The sequence below is a fragment of the Lepidochelys kempii genome, chromosome 1, assembly GCF_965140285.1.
Source record: "Lepidochelys kempii isolate rLepKem1 chromosome 1, rLepKem1.hap1, whole genome shotgun sequence".
In the NCBI taxonomy this organism is placed as follows: Eukaryota; Metazoa; Chordata; order Testudines; family Cheloniidae; genus Lepidochelys; species Lepidochelys kempii.
This window is the reverse complement of record NC_136380.1, coordinates 281,509,225-281,526,915: the sequence shown is the minus strand read 5'-3', so window position 1 is coordinate 281,526,915 and position 17,691 is coordinate 281,509,225. Positions and strand designations below refer to the sequence as shown.

At 41.8% G+C, this 17,691-nt stretch overlaps 1 protein-coding gene across 8 annotated transcripts in view; it reads left to right on the top strand.

Moving 5' to 3' along the window:
* Positions 1-17,393, top strand: part of NAV3 (neuron navigator 3) — an 846,806-nt gene extending 829,413 nt beyond the window's left edge. For 4 of the 8 annotated variants that reach the window (XM_078851117.1, XM_078851118.1, XM_078851116.1 and 1 more), the window contains one exon: positions 16,969-17,393. In XM_078851117.1, coding sequence (XP_078707243.1) covers positions 16,969-17,130 — 162 coding nt within the window. In that variant the 3' untranslated portion in view covers positions 17,131-17,393. The remainder of the gene's footprint in view (positions 1-16,968) is intronic. The other 4 variants (XM_078851120.1, XM_078851119.1, XM_078851121.1 and 1 more) reach the window with 2 other exon arrangements.
* Positions 17,394-17,691: the final 298 nt, after the last annotated feature.

Below are 17,691 nucleotides of genomic sequence, written 5' to 3'. Positions count from 1 at the left end.
AACATGTATGGTATAGTGACCTTAAGATTTCTAAATGACTATATTGTTTAATGCTAAGGAAAAGAATACCACAACCCTGGAAAATTCAGCAGCATTTTTAATGACTCATTTTTTTAATCAATACCCGAGCCTTCTTTCCACTATACCCTCCGATTGCCATGCTTTACAAAGAGATAATAGTAAATGTCATGTCTAGAAAAAGCAAGCAGCGTTGCTGCTACAAATCAATGGGAAGCATTATTCTGCTAAGCGTGACAGATATAAGTGACACAAATGCCATCTTCCCTGGAAATCACTGTTACAATATCTGATCCAAAAATGGATGCCGGGGCGTGCTGCATTCAGCCTTGGTCACTGTGGATTCTAGCTGGCAGCAGAAATGCTTGCCGATATTAGGAACTGAATTTGATTGGAGTACCACTTAGAAATGTACAATGTGTCCTGCTTGTTGTTGGTACAGTGATTTTTTGGGGAGGAGGCATCATAGAGCCATTTCCTTAGGAAAGTGAATTCCTGCCATATTTGAACAGGCTTGCATTCCTCTTTAATCATCATAGACATTCCGGTTTAGAAATAAAATAGCTCAAATCCTCTCATATCTAGCATAATTCTAAAACCCCCAGAATCATAGCAGGGGGTTTTCTTTATTGACAGATGGAGTTTACCTCCAAGGAGAGAGAATCACCAAGAATGGGATTCTTTGTCTTTCTGCTGTTTTCTAATCTCTGCAAAGATGACAGTCTTCGTGGTTAGTCTGCAATGTTCTTCTGGGAAGTAGGCAGAAGTCTGTAAATTTAAACAGCAAGATGCACAAATGTCTGGCTTGATCAAAACCACAGTCTGGCACTAGCCTTGCCACTGAAGTAAATGGAAGAGCCAGACTGTCACCTAGTAATCTCAGTGCCAAGCATTCATTCCATCAATGCCAGAGCAGGTGCTAAATTCAGCCAGAGCTAAATTCATCCCATACCCTGAAAGTCAGGACATTTGAATATTAAAGTTGCATTCCCCACCTTAACTTTACTTCCTTGCACTTTATGCAACCATCTATAGTAAGGAGGGAAATATATGTGTCTAGAGTCCTGATCCAAAGCCCACTGCAGCCTTATGAGCGGTTACTCCCTTGTGTAGGCATGTTCCATTGGCCACAACTGTTCCCTATGCTAGGCACACAAAGGTACAGACTCCCAGGTCCAGCCCCTCAAAGGTATAGAGGCTACCATTTAAGCACCACTGAGATTTTCAGAAAGTGCTGCTTTGCTGCCACGTAACCTTGTAGGTGCCCAAGTCCCTGCGGGTCAGCATTGGCAAAGCCTTGCTGCCACCCCACAGCCAATGAGCTGCTCAGAGCAATAGCTCAAAGCCCCCGTGGCCCAAAGCTGGATTCTCAAATTGGGAAGCAAGGGCTGATCCTGCAGGCGTGCTCTGGGCATGCCAAACACCTCATAGCTATCAGCCGCAGCAGGAGGGCCAGATGCAGGCCACTGGTGGGTGTGGTGGTGTGGAGCATCTGATCAAAGACAGCAGGGGGCACAGGGTGATGTAGCGTGAGTGTGGGAGAGGTATCAAGGGTGAGCAGGAGACCCGCAGAAAGAGAGACTGTTTTGGCTGAAAAGCTTAGGTAGCTTAGGGCTACCTAAGCAGCTGGCCAGGTTTAGGTATCCAACAGCTTCTCTACTCACTGAGTTACTGTGCAGGGTGTGAATCTTCAGCACACCAGCTTGCTGCACAGTAGCTCACGGTGCGGACACAGCTGCAGCACAGTGCAAATCCTGCTGGGCAGCTCGGTAGCCAATGGGGCCAGTCGCTGTACTGTTAAGCCACACTCTAGGACTTGCACTGCTCTGTAGCAGTTCGCACACAGTGAGTTACTGCATGGCAAACTGGCGCACTGCCCTGACTTGCCACACAGAGGCTTGCCGTGTAGACACACCCTAACTTCAGGAAAAGGTTTTGCAACTGAGGATTGTGAGTGGAGGGAGCGACCTATCTCTGGCTTACCAGCCAGCACACCAGCTCAGCCAATTAGGTGCCTAAGCACCTCTCTTCTCTCCACCAGTTCATTTCCGGAGAGCTTAGGTAGCTCCCTGCTCAGCTTGCTGGTTTCTAAGGATCTGTTAGGTGCCCAACTCTCCCCTCGCATTGCATGGGGAGCCTGGATGCCTGACTGCAGGCTGGGGATTCCACCTGCCTATGGGTTGGGTGTTGCAACACTGAGGGGAGCAATGCCTAGATACCTGTGAGGTGCTAGGCCTCAGCACCTTGCAGTAACCCTGGGGTACCTGGCTGGCTGTTGCTTATTGGTCAGGTTTGCCTCTTTGACTCACACTAGGCCAGGTCCTCTTCACCCACTTCCCTCTCACTACTCAGCCTGCTGCCCTTCTAGAATCACCCCACCTGAGCTTTTCCTAGAAGGGCAGCAGGCTGAGCAGTGAGAAGGAAGTGGGTGAAGAGGAGCTGGCCTAGCATGAGCCAGATATTTATGCCACATTTCCTAACCCTCTTCTTCTCTATGACTGCCCACCCGTTCATCCTGAGTTTGCTCGTTCACCACTGATCATTCCCAAGTGTCATGAGTGAAGGGATTGATGTCTGAAAATTAACACATTCGAATAATACAAAATAATACATATATTCAGGGGGGCTGGAGGGGGACTATATTTGCTGGGGCCATTGGAACTTCCCAACTTTTGTGCACTTAAAAATGTAAATGGTAACGCTGTGGAACTGTAGGTTTTGCATTTAATTTTATTCTTACAGAGGCCTGCAATGGAACACTCTATATGAACCCCACTGAGTCTTGGGGATATTCAAATTTTGAATCCAAATGTCTCTGCCGCTTTCTATAATGGCTTGAACTATGACACAGAATCCAAAAGCCCACAAACATAGGGGAAGCTTGGCTTGACATTTGGTGAGAACCCCGTGAGTCAGCTTTCTATTTATATTATGAGCCCCAGTGTTATTAGTTTTTAAATTTAGAGCTGTTAACAGACTTTTCTGCCTTCTTTTTCTGCTTTTTGAAGACAGCTTCTGTTTCACTGCAGCTGAAAGATAATAAGGACCCCAGGCAATGCAGCTCTTGCTGACCTATTTCTTTAAGTGTAGAATTGGCAACAGTTCGGGTTCTGGGACTGGAAAACATTCTTTTAAAAAAATCTTCTGAAAGATCACACTGTTCCACATACAGTGTGTTTTGCATATTTGTCTGCTCACAGACTAGTTCTATTGACATGGTTTGTGCCTGTAGGAACCAAAAGCACTTAGCAGAGTGGGTTGGTGTCTGTTATGAACATAGGGATAAGTAAAGTGGGATTTGGGAATACATTAAATGGTTGAATATATAGACTGTTTCAGTGGAAAGAGCAAAATTGCATGATCACCTTCCAGCTCTGAAGAATGTTCTTGTGGCGTGTTACCCAATGTATGCTACCCATAATTAGCGGGGCAATTTCATTTAGTTTGTTTGACCTCTCTTCAGGAGAGGTATCGGCTCTCCTGCTTGAACTAGTGGAGCTCATTTAATCTGACCTCATGTTATTAATGTGACCAGGCTTCCTCTCTCCTATGAGGATTCAGCCTGGCCATAATTCCATAAAGCTACAGGCCAAAACCTTGCCTCTGATAAGGCTGGTCTGCATTGGCAGAGCAACTAAACCCAGATAGAATTGCTCTGATATAACTGCCCTAGTGTGAGGAATCCCTTAACTCCTCTATGCTATCCTCTTCTTGCCCCGGCACACAGGGCATGTAGAAGGTCGGAAAAGGCATGGCTAGCGTGTACTGCCCTTTGGCACTCTCACACCATCATAATAGTCCCTTCAGGCTACGTACAAGCCAGTAGTGGTTAAAGCATCCCTGAGTGTACTCCATCTTCAGAGACCAACCCACCCATTGCAGCAGTGGGAACTGGATGAGTGCAAATCTGGCTTTGAGATATATCTTTGCCTTTTCTCCGGTGCACTTTAGCGGGGTTCTGGCACAGCTGAGCCTCTAGGCTTTTGTTTGCAAAAGCGCTATTATACTCCATTTCAATGTGACTAAATACCACTAGTTCCTCCAAGACCTATTATGTAAAAGCATCCCAATGTCATGTGTCCAACAGAAGTTCACTCTTGCACTTTAAATGTATTGTTGAGTGGTTTACTCCAGATAGTGCAGCACACAGATATTTAGGGTATAAACACTGCAATGGCCCTTCCACCACAAACTGAGTGTAAATACCTCAAAAAAATGGTTCCAACTCAACTCACTTTCTTTTCATAGAATCATAGAATATCAGGGTTGGAAGGGACCTCAGGAGGTCATCTAGTCCAACCCCCTGCTCAAAGCAGGACCAATCCCCAATTAAATCATCCCAGCCAGGGCTTTGTCAAGCCTGACCTTAAAAACTTCAAAGGAAGGAGATTCCACCACCTCCCTAGGTAACGCATTCCAGTGTTTCACCACCCTCCTAGTGAAAAAGTTTTTCCTAATATCCAACCTAAACCTCCCCCACTGCAACTTGAGACCATTGCCTCTTGCTGTCATCTGCCACCACTGAGAACAGTCTAGATCCATCCTCTTTGAAACCCCCTTTCAGGTAGTTGAAAGCAGCTATCAAATTCCCCCTCATTCTTCTCTTCCGCAGACTAAACATCCCAGTTCCCTCAGCCTCTCCTCATAAGTCATGTGTTCCAGTCCCCTAATGATTTTTGTTGTCCTCCGCTGGACACTTTCTAATTTTTCCACATCCTTCTTGTAGTTTGGGGCCCAAAACTGGACACAGTACTCCAGATGAGGCCTCACCAATGTTGAATAGAGGGGAACGATCACGTCTCTCGATCTGCTGGCAATGCCCCTACTTATACATCCCAAAATGCCATTGGCCTTCTTGGCAACAAAGGCACACTGTTGACTCATATCCAGCTTCTCTACCACTGTAACCCCTAGTCCTTTTCTGCAGAACTGCTGCCTAGCCATTTTGTTGATTCAGGCCTCGAATGAGCCAGGAACTGAAGCATGTGCCTACATTTAAGCACCTGAATAGTCCCATTGATGTCAGTGGCACCTCCTGTGTGTTAAAAGTTGGGCCTGTGCCCCACCACCTTGCTGAATCAGTGTTCCACTGAAATTCTTACAGATGATGTCTGGCAGACCACACATGTCTTAGATATAACATGAGACAGCATGGTGGTCCTGCAGTGTGAATGCCACACACACACACACATAGCAAAATTGCTAATTATGTCCTATGCAACAAAATATAAGCAGCCACTATGGTTCAACTTTTATTATTTGGCATGTATTCTTCACGCTAAAACATGGATGGCAATGGCAATTGCACAAAATCACTATATTACCAGAGTAAAAATACTGGTGCTCCTCTGAAAGAATAAATAAGATTAGGAACCAGCAGTGCTATAATTCCATTCAGAGGTGTTAGATGTTGTGATATGTGCATGGCTCTGAGTGCTGCCCTTTGAAGAGCTTTTCTTTGTCAGCAAGTCCTGTCATGTTCTTGGAAACCCTATTAAGATTTCTGGGAAGCCCAAGAAATGTATTTGCTTAGAGCAGAACAACACAGAGGCTTATTATGGCAAAATGTTTCCCGTGCTATGGCATCCAAGATTGGGCCACAAGATTATAATTGGATTAAAATCAGGAAATAAATTATCGTACTGAAGGGGAAATAATTCAGTTCTTCTTGTTAAAATAAAATAACTAGTGTGCTAAATATAGGCAGGGAAATGTTCAGTGTTTACTAGATAAGTCTGCCAGATGGTAGGCTGGCCCTTTCGGAGATTTGGGCTCTTCCCCACATGTGCCTTGTCATCCAGTCGCAGGTTGCGGTTTGGGTCAGGTGACCAGGTAGAACAAGGGAGGGGGCTTCCTATAAGAAAGAGCAAGCTCCCTCAGAGAAAACAAGACCAGGGGCTAGGGCAGGGCTTTTCAGGACTCCGGGGAGCTGAGAGAGTTAGGGCATGAAGCTCTGATGCAATGGTATCTGGTGATCTGGGGCAGAGAGGTACAGAGAAGAGGTACTCGACACCAGCTGGAGAGACCTGCTGTGGGGGCAGGAGCAGAAGCGTTAAGGGGAAGAATAGCATTGAGAGGCAAGAGGCTTGAGGAAACACTAGGCAGCAAGACCTGGGTTTTGGAAATAAAACTGTTGAGCTCAGTCCTGAGCTGTAGAAGCTATAGAAGTGGTGGAGCAGGGCCTTGTTTTTGAACTATGATAGCTTAATAAGTCAGATTCCAAGGAGGGGTGTTTATTGACTTGCAAGCAATGGGGAGTAACTTTATTAGGAAGCCCCAAAAGGTGAAACAGAAGGATTCAGCCTCAGATTGGGTAAAACCTTGTTAGTCTTACCTAAAATTATAATCAGAATAGCCTTGTAACACTGTCCTCTGTTGCACAAATGGATGAGTCCTGTATGATTGTGTAGGCTCATGTAGATTCATTCTCATTGATGGAAATTAGAATGCAGGACCAAAAATTGCATAGCACATATATTTAATGACATTTTAAGCCATCCATTGTGTGTCTTGGGAATGTATTAATTGTTAAATCAGATTAATTATATAACCCCCTTAAATCCACTAGGAATTTAATCATAGGTGTTTGCCAGATGTTGCATCTCTCTGGGGCCAGATTCTAGTTTATTTGCTGTAATCTGCTTCTTGTCTTGTGATGCTTCTCAGATGCTGCATCATACCATATAGGCTCTGTGTTGGTTTTACATACAGTATATTCTATCATTAGAAAAAGCACTTAAATGGCTTTTAATGTGGGAGCCCAATATTCGCTTGTTCGTTTTTACCCCACAGGCCACTCTGGGATTTAGAGTAAGTATACAGTAATTTCTGAGTTTGCCAAACTCAATTTAATATTTATAGCCTCTGTAGTACAATACTGTATTTAACAGGAGAGAAAAAATGAAGATCTGAATTATGCTAATACAGTGTTCCCTCCCTTCAGTATTCTTGTTCAATATAGACAGAATTTTGACTGGAATAGATGAACTTGCCCATCATCAATTCAAACCCAAATCTGAAGAAGAGTCTGAGCCTTTAAAATAGCTTCCCCCTCTATGGACAATGATAAGCTATTTTCAATTTACTGTTATATCCACATAAACAATGGACGGTTCAGGGAGACAAGAAGGGCCTAAGTCCACCAATTTTTTACTCACCAATGGTATGTGGGTATGCCCACCTGATGCTAATGAATGACTTGTTTCCATAATTTAATATTCCAGAAAAAGTTGAAATGAACAAGTTCTCTGAGAATATACCATAGAGGGCGGGATTTGTCTGCCACCTCATATCTGGCAACCAGTTAACCCTGAGCACATGAGCAAGAATCCAATCTGTCTATAACCTAAAACTCTGAGTCATTCAAATTGTATCTGTTCATTTGACTCCTTGATTATTTGCTATATTTATGGTATAAAAGGAAGATTCTGAGTAGCCAGCAAGCTATCCAGTGCAACAATAGGAGCCAAGCTGTCCCCCACTTCACCTGAATGTAATAAATAAACTAAATAAATGTATAGCTTTCACAGCATGTGGAGATCCTGGTACAGTATAACCTCCTCCCCTGCCCCATGTAATTGCTACCTTAACTCTTCAACCCTAAGAGTCATAACATGTGAGACACATTTTGTGTGTAGTGCTGTAGCAGTCAGGGATGAAGGAGGCTAATATATTCTGAAAGCATATAGTATTGGCTGATACTACACAATTACTGTTCCAGATTAGCAGACGCTAATCCTCATGCACAGCAGTCTATTACATGATTTTAAAGAATTATGATACACATTAATTAAACATACTCTCCTGGATATGCACCAATACAATGCTGAATCTTGTTTGGCCGGCAGGTTGTTTCCTATTCTAATGTACTTCTGATGCTTTGTCCTTAGTAATAGTCTTTTCCAAAAGGACTAATAAGACCTGTCACATTAAAAATGAACAAAATACATTGAAAACAGCAGGGTGTTCTCAGGGTAACCAAAGTACTACGATGATATAATCCAATTCCCAAAGCACATGATCCATAATGATAGGGAACAACTGTTCATGTTGTCATGGCAACAGGAAATCTTAGGTTTAAAGTGTGTAGGGTTGCATATTCATAATTTAAAAGGATGATCCTAAGCATGCAGATAGTGCTCAGATTGCAACTACAGCACCTAAAACCAGTACCAAATGGCTGGCATATTTTTTTTAGCCTGCACACCTTTTCATTATTATTTGAAATGCCATTTCTTTTTCTTAAAAGGGTTTGCCTACCTTTCTTTTTATAATTTTCTTTTTAATCTGGTTTTATGGTATTTTCTAACCTACGCACATCTTTTTGGTACATGACTGGGGAGTTTTGTTCAGCTGTTCTGGAATATCAGATTATGGGCAGTTATTTTTAAATGAAATATGCTTTTATCTTTCTTAAGGCTTGATTGATTGATTTTTGAACTTCTCCGCTTACTGTTGTGCTGGAAGTGTAAGAGTTAATAAACGAGGTCTTGTAATCCAAGAAACCAAAGCAATAGCATATCACTGCTATCTGGCTGGTTCAGCAGTATCTTTACATAGTGAAAGAATCTCTGTAAACAATAACAGAAAACAATAATCATGGTTATTGTCATGGTTGTCGCCTACTGAAATGTCCTTGATGTCCTGAGTACTGTAGCATTGTGCTGATAGCTGTATTATTTTCTGAAGCCAGGTAGATGGATTCACATAAAGGAGGAGAAAAGAAAGATTTTGATATTTTTCTCTGCCAAAAGTTAACCTGTTGGTGATGGAAATTGGGATTTCCCAAAGTACCTTATTAATGGTAAATGCAATCAGCCCGATATTAGTAACTCTGAACCAAACAGCACCAAAAAGTTCACAATATGCAAACTATAGTATAAGTAACATCTTGGGTGAAATCTTGCCTTGACTGAAGTTAATGGCAAAATTCTCATTGTCTTTAGTGGGGACAAGGATTTTAAAATAAGATGTCCTGATCTTAGCTGTATACTGAGTGAAGGAAGACATATAATAAATCACGTGGTGTCCTTTCTCGATCTAAGACACAAGACTGCTCTACTAATCGCACAGCATGAGGGAGCAAACTCTCCATGCTGCTATGTAGGGGCAATGGCTGCATTTCTCCATCTTGATAACTTATTTCACAACTTTGCAATTAATTGTTTAATTGAATTAGCACCTGACCTTCGGGATGGTTTTCCAAACCAAGATTCACATAAGAATGGTCCAGTCTCCTTGCCAACTGGTTTACTAGAGAACTCTGCAGTTTTCAATTTAAAAATACTAAGTATCACTAAAAATAATTCCTGAAATATTCCAAAATGATTAAAGCAATGATGGAATGGAGGGGAGCAGGCAAGACATCACTCTGTAAGCTGTAATGACATCCGTGCATTGAAGAACACTGGTGTTGCAAAAAGGCTCAGTTTGTTTAGCAGTTCACTGTTCTGCATTATATTTAGAACTAACCCCCTAGATTCAACACAGCAGTGTTTGGTGCATCTGGGCAGGCATAGGCAGCTGTACACAACCTATCTTGTGCCCTGATCCTGAGGGCTTGCCAGAGAACAAACCAGCCCTTGGCACAAGTTAGAGAATCCTCAGGACTTCTCTAACTTGTGTGGGCATACAGCAGCTCCCAAGGAGCCACTATGCCAGCCATGGTTTCTGGAGTGCATCACATTCCTTCCTGCCACCAAAATGCCCCTTCACTACCCTGGAACTCTCTGTGCAAGAGAGGAGGAGTGGGGTGGGTGTGTGGAGGGGGTAGGTAGCCAATCTATGCCTAACAAGGATTTTCCTGAGGGAATCCCAGCTGCTCCCATAAGGCAGATGTAAGTCCTATTTGTGCCACTATAGTGGCACAAATGGGACTTTATTAGTAACCAATTAATTAGTTGAGAAACTTAACAGTAACAAGTCACTGGGACCAGATGGCATTCACCCAAGAGTTCTGAAAGAACTCAAATGTGAAATTGCGGAACTATTAACTATGGTTTGTAACCTGTCCTTTAAATCAGCTACTGTACCCAATGACTGGAAGATAGCTAATGTAACGCCAATATTTAAGAAGGGCTCTAGAGGTGATCCTGGCAATTACAGACCAGTAAGTCTAACGTCAGTACCGGGCAAATTAGTTGAAACAATAGTAAAGAATAAAATTGTCAGACACATAGAAGAGCATAAATTGTTGCGCAAAAGTCAACATGGTTTCTGTAAAGGGACATCATGTCTTACTAATCTATTAGAGTTCTTTGAGGGGGTCAACAAACTTGTGGACAAGGGGGATCCAGTAGACATAGTGTACTTAGCTTTCCAGAAAGCCTTTCACAAACACTCTTACATAAATGAAGTTGTCATGGGATAAGAGGGAAGATCCTTTCATGTACTGAGAACTGGTTAAAAGACAGGGAATAAAGGGTAGGAATAAATGGTAAATTTTCAGAATGGAGAGGGGTAACTAGTGGTGTTCCCCAAGGGTCAGTCTTAGCACCAATCCTATTCAACTTATTTATAAATGATCTGGAGAAAGGAGTAAACAGTGAGGTGGCAAAATTTGCAGATGATACTAAACTGCTCAAGACAGTCAAGACCAAAGCAGACTGCGAAGAACTTCAAAAAGATCTCACAAAACTAAGTGATTGGGCAACAAAATGGCAAATGAAATTTAATGTGGATAAATGTAAAGTAATGCACATTGGAAAAAATAACCCCAACTATACATACAATATGATGGGGGCTAATTTAGCTACAACTAATCAGGAGAAAGATCTTGGAATCATCGTGGATAGTTCTCTGAAGACGTCCACGCAGTGTGCAGCGGCAGTCAAAAAAGCAAACGGGATGTTAGGAATCATTAAAAAAGGGATAGAGAATAAGACGGAGAATATCTTATTGCCCTTATATAAATCCATGGTACGCCCACATCTTGAATACTGCATACAGCTGTGGTCTCCTCATCTCAAAAAAGACATACTGGCATTAGAAAAGGTTCAGAAAAGGGCAACTAAAATGATTTGGGGTTTGCAAAGGGTTCCATATGAGGAGAGGCTAGGACTTTTCAGCTTGGAAAAGTGGAGACTAAGTGGGGGATATGATACAGATATATAAAATCATGAGTGGTGTGGAGAAAGTGAATAAGGAAAAGTTATTTACTTGTTCCCATAATATAAGAACTAGGGGCCACCAAATGAAATTAATGGGTAGCTGGTTTAAAACAAATAAAAGGAAGTTCTTCTTCACTCAGTGCACAGTCAACCTGTGGAACTCCTTGCCTCAGGAGGTTGTGAAGGCTAGGACTATAAGAGGGTTGAAAAGAGAACTGGATACATTCATGGAGGTTAAGTCCATTCATGGCTATTAGCCAGGATGGGTAAGGAATGGTGTCCCTAGCCTCTGTTTGTCAGGATGGCAGGAGAGAGATCACTAGATCATTACCTGTTAAGTTCACTCTCTCTGGAGCACCTGGCATTGGCCACTGTTGGTAGACAGGATACTGGGCTGGATGGACCTTTGGTCTGACCCAGTGTGGCTGTTCCTATGTTCTTAACCAAGAATCTAGCCCCCACTCTCTTTCTTTTAGGGCAGGGCAGGGAACTTTATAATGATCTTGATGGATGCTTGAAATAGAGGTGCTGCCTTCAACCTGTATTTCAGTGGTTTTCAAACTTTTTGTACTGTTGACCCTTTCACACAGCAAGCCTCTGAGTGTGACCCCCCCCCTTAAAATTAAAAACGAGGGGTTAATTTAACTTAATTAGGGCTTGGGGCTGTCAGTCCTATGGAGCTCACAACCCTATGTAACCACCTTGTGACCCCTCTGAGGGGGTCACAACCACTATTCCCTGTAAGCTGTGTGCACGCGCACGCAGATCCTAAACCCCGCACACATGGTGAAACACCGCGTGCACAAAAATTTGCACAGAAGCACAATTAGCACAGAACAAATTTTTTGCCCACACGGCCTGTCAAAAGTTTGCACAGAAGAATTCTTTTGCCCACATGGCCTGTCAAAAATTAGAGGGAACATTGGTCACGACCCCCAGTTTGAGAACGACTGCGTGTTTATTTTTACCCCTTTGCTTGTCCTCTATTACTGCTGCAAGATTTCAAGGCTATGTGAACCAAGCCCTGAGCTGCCTGTCTGTTCTGTTTCTTCAAAGCCCCATGTCTCAGTTCTGCACAAGGACAGAACCCTTGAAATCGATGTGGTGTGACCGCAGCATCTGAGTAGTGAGTATCACAAAGAAAGTGGGGATGTGCTGGTGGGAGAGAATTCATCGGTTTAAAATGTCAAAGCTAAAAATACTGCTCCCCAGGATTTCCAGGGCTGTTTGAACCCAGCTGTGAGCTGTCTGCTTGTTCCTCTTCAGGCACTTCATCTTCAAAGAGCTACGGCCTGTTCAGAATCGAGATTTTTTCAAATCTGGGTTCACATGCTCCCTAAAACTGTTTGTCTAAAAATTCAGATTTTTAAAAACAATCCAACTATGCATTAACAAGTATCAGAGAGGTAGCCAGGTTAGTCTGGATCTGTAAAAGCGGCAAAGAGTCCTGTGGCAACTTGTAGACTAACAGACGTATTGGAGCATAAGCTTTCGTGGGTGAAAGCTTTCACCCACGAAAGCTTATGCTCCAATACGTCTGTTAGTCTACAAGTTGCCACAGGACTCTTTGCCTATTTATTAACACACTCTGGTGTGTGCATTTGTCAGCCTACACATTCACTTTGGAGGTATGCCGAAGGCATGAGATGTGACAAGTCTGCTGCGTGTAGACAGAACCTGATACAAAGCCCACTGAAGTCTTGGTACTCCTTCCATTGACTTCAGTGGACTATGGATCATGGCCTTGATGAGTGAGGAATGCATTGTGTTATTGCGTACATTTTATAGCTCTCCAATTATCATAATTTGATTACAACAATTAATATTCATGTCCTAAAAATGGTAGTGGCAATTTTGCAAACAGAGTGGTTTTCAAAGAACCCTATGTGCATATAAATGGTTTAATTTAAATAAATGTTATAATTATCATCTTATTTGTAACATAAATCAGGACTGGAAATGCTAGCAGAATGCCATACAATACAACATTTCTGACAGAGAAAAATCCAGGCATTTACAAACATGTAAATGGGGGAGGGGACTCAGCATGTCCCCTGGATTGTTCAACCTGTGAAATCTTCAGAGGTGCAGGGAATCAAAGACAAGAAATAAGAAAGTGAAAGGCAAGCAAACATGGCAAAATTGAAGACAGAAAGTACACTGCTGTGGCAAAAAGACAAAACTGGAATTACCATGAGAAAATGCTGAGTTTGGATCCACTCAGCTGTCAGCATTTCAGCATTTTACCGCATTATTTTTAGTAAAACACACAATACAAAGCCTTTGCCAGATGACAAAAGCCAGTCTTCCTACAGAACTATAATTCTAGACTAGCAGGGTGGAAAATAATAGCCTAGCAGCACCAGGGTGTACAGTCAGCATGTCAGCTTTCAAAAAGTAGCAAAGCACGCCAAATGTTAGCTTTGCTCCCCTGCTTCGCAACACAGATTTCTGGCAATGTGAAAATGATTCCCAGATTATCCAGGGCTCTGTCTGCAATATTTTGCTGTTTCAAAACATTGTTTTACACTGAGGATGTTAGTAAACAGCACTGTTGATGCATTCCTCTGAGATGTAGGGGAGACTTCCATTTCCTAGACCATTCTCTCGTTATCCCTTTTTCTGAGTGGACTGGGACTCTTCACCTCCTTCAGGGCCACATTACCATTTATTCATCACTGCTTATGTCACCATCCTCGATATAACACAACTGGAATTTCAGACAGGACTGGATGGGACTCCCTTCTGCATCCGCCCAGTCTGCTCCTTAAGGGCCTGATCCTGAGAAGAACTGATCATCTTCCACTTACAAGGGGCTGGAGTTTCATTTTCACTGTAGTCATGCTACCCCACTCTGGCAATGTAAAGGAGCCTTGAAGTGGAAGTCAGTATAATTACATTTTGCTTCTTTTGGATTGTTCAGTTCTCCCTTTCTTCCAAAAGCATATCTCAAACACATTCGGATAAGCTTCTAATTCCTAACTGGCAGCTGGAGTAACAGATACTGCTTAAGATGGCTACTCTACATCAATCTGTTCACTGGATCAATAATTGATTCCTCTCACCTAAGACTGTACCTTGGCCATGCCCTGTGTCTGCTCCCTCATCCTCATTAGGAATAAATGGTCAGTTTTCAGAATGGAGAGAGGTGCATAGTGGTCCCCCAGGGTCAGGACTAGGACCAGTACTGTTCAACGTATTCATAAATGATCTGGGAAAAGGGGTAAACAGTGAGGTGGCAAAATTTGCAGATGACACAATACTGCTCAAGATAGTTAAATCCAAAGCAGACTGCGAAGAGCTACAAAAGGATCTCACAAAACTGGCTGTACGGGCAACAAAATGGCAGATGAAATTCAGTGTTGATAAATACAAAGTAATGCACATTGGAAAACATAATCCCAACCATAGATATTAAATAATGGGGTCTAAATTAGCTGTTACCACTCAAGGGAGAGATCTTGGAGTCATTGTGGGTAGTTCTCTGAAAACATCCACTCAATGAGCAGTGACAGCCAAAAAAGCTAACAGAATATTGGGAATCATTAAGAAAGGGATTGATAATAAGACAGAAAATATCATATTGCCTCTATATAAATCAATGGTATGCCCACAACTTGAATACTGTGTGCAGGTGTGGTTGCCCCATCTCAAAAAAGATATATTGGAATTGGAAAAGGTTCAGAAAAAGGCAACAAAAATGATTACAGGTATGGAATGACTGCCATATGAGAAGAGATTAATAAGACTGAGACTTTTCAGATTGGAAAAGAAATGACTAAGAGGGGATATGATAGAGGTCTATAAAATCATGACTGGTGTGGAGAAAGAAAATAAGGAAGTGTAATTTACTCCCTCTCATAACACAAGAACTAGGGGTCACCAAACGAAATGAATACGCAGTAGGTTTAAAACAAACAAAAGGAAGTATTTTTTTCACACAATGCACAGTTAACCTGTTTAACTCCTTGCCAGAGGATGTTATGAAGGCCAAGACTATAACAAGGTTCAAAAAAGAACTAGATATTTTCATGGAGGATAGGTCTATCAATGGCTATTTGACAGGATGGGCAGGAATGGTGTCCGTAGTCTCTGCCAGAAGCTGGGAATGGGCGACAGGGGGTGGATCACTTGATGATTACCTGTTCTGTTCATTCCCTTTGGGGCACCTGACATTGGCCACTGTTGGAAGACAGGATACTGGACTAGATGGACCTTTGGTCTGACCCAGTATGGCCGTTCTTCTGTTCCTCTTGCTCAATAAAATGTAGTGCAGATATGGAGGTTTGTTCACATTGCTCAGGACTGTGGATACTGTTCTTCACTATGCAGAAGCCACTGAAGCAAGAACTGAGGGCTCAGGTTCTTCACATTTCTTCATCAGTGCTCAGCAGCATGCAGGGGTTGGCCTAAAACAGCAGAAAAGAGCAATATATCAGGGTTCTTGTACTGTGTAGATAGACTACAAAGAATCTGTAGATTCACTGTTAGTATATGACCTGAAAAGTCAATACAAAGATTATTTATTAAAAAGTAATGAAAATCCCAAGGAAATGGATTTAGAGTATAGCACATTAGGCCTGATCCATTTTGTGTTGAAGTCAAGAGAGTCTTTCCATTGACTTCAGTGGGAGTCGGAACAGACACTTACTCTGTAGATCATTGTATTACAATATTACTCAATAATTCTATGTGTGACACTGCAAGGGAGGGAAGCAGTATCCCTATTTAATAGATAAGCATAGTAAAGTAGAGAGGTTAAGGGATTTCCACAAAATTCAGGACTTTGTAAAAGCTGTCAGGATTCTCTTTTAAATGAACCAAAGAAAGAGTCCAGAAGATAGGCATTTATTCTTAACAGGCCATCATATTTAACATTGCACACAGCTGTGTACAGATACTCATTTAGTATTGATTATTTATATTGTGATGATGCCCCAGAAAGTGCAAGGGCACTTTGAAACATCTAGAAAGAGGCCATACTGCTCTGAAGTACTGACATTATAAAAAGACACACAAAGGATTTTAGAAGGGACTCAACATCAAAGATGCCTCACTTTTTACTTTTTGTAAATCTTACTAGAAATTCTAACAAAGATGTACCTCTTTTAACTTTGCTGATGTTTAAGTCGAGTTTCACTGAGTTTTGTTTGTGTTAGGGCTGTTTTATTTTGCTTTATTTAAGATTTCCACCATGTTATGAACCCTGTTTTGTTTGTAAAGTGCTTTATGGTTTCAGAGCTGGTGCTTTTATACTACAATGGCTGCATTATAAGATCTGGGAAATTCAAAGGCAATGACAGAACAAAAGTGGAGAATGTATATGAAAATGATGATGGATAAATAATATCTATTACTTTAATAAGAACAGGAGAGCCCTTTGGAGCTTGCACAGGAAAGATGGATAGTATCAGTTTTTTAGACAGTTTCCCAGGAAGCTTTCATTATTATATATGTTCTTAGTACTTGAACTGTTGAGAAACATTTTGTAGTCTCTGGCCATTGTGATGCCTCCCCAGAGGGGAGGTTTATGTTTAAAGCACCATTATTATATGAATACATTTTACTTAGAGAGAAGGCTAACCAAAACTTTGCATACTCTTTCTTCAGGGACGTTCTGATCCAAATCTCAATTTTGTATCTTATCCTTATCACTAGTTTTATTAGGCAAGTGAGAATGGCAAAGCTTTTTTGCTTTTTTTGCTTTTTTCTTTTTCTTTTTTTTTTTTCTGTTTTTGGATGAATTATTTATTTAGTAACAAGTTCCATAGCAGAAGAAATCATTGATAAGGATTGATAATTGTTATCCTCTTTCTCTTCTCCTTTGTCATTCAAAAAACAGTTGGAGAACACTTCAACCTCCTGGATACTCAATTACAGACCTAAAAGTGGCAATTCTTCAACAAAAAAAACTTCAAAAACAGACTCCAACGAGAAACTGCAAACTGGAATTAATTTGAAACTGGACACCATCAAATTAGGCCTGAATAAAGACTGGGAGTAGATGGGTCATTACACAAACTAAAAACTACTTCCCCATGCTAATTTCCCCCCCGTACTGTTACTCACACCTTCTTGTCAACTGTTTGAAATGGGCCATCCTGATTACCACTACAAAAGTGATTTTTCCTCCTGCTGATAATAGCCCTCTTTAATTGATTGTATCATTAGAGTTGGTAAGGCAACCCCCATCTTTTCATATTCTCTGCATATATCATCTATCTATCTTACTACTGTATTTTCCACTCCATGCATCTGATGAAGTCGGTTTTAGCCCACAAAAGCTTATGCCCAAATAAATTTGTTAGTCTCTAAGGTGCCACAAGGACTCCTCATTCTTTCTGCTAAATAGTAAAAGATTTTCCACACAGTTGTAGTTCTAACTTAGCTTGACTCATGCTAGTTCAGCAGGAAGTTAATATTAATGGTGTCTTAACTGCACAGAAGGAATCTGGAAATGTAACAGCAGCATGGCATGCTCCTTTAAGGGCCTGGGGCCTGGACCAGCCAGCCTAGTTACTAAAGAGGTACACCTGAACAAAGACAGTTGATGTCCTGCAAAGAA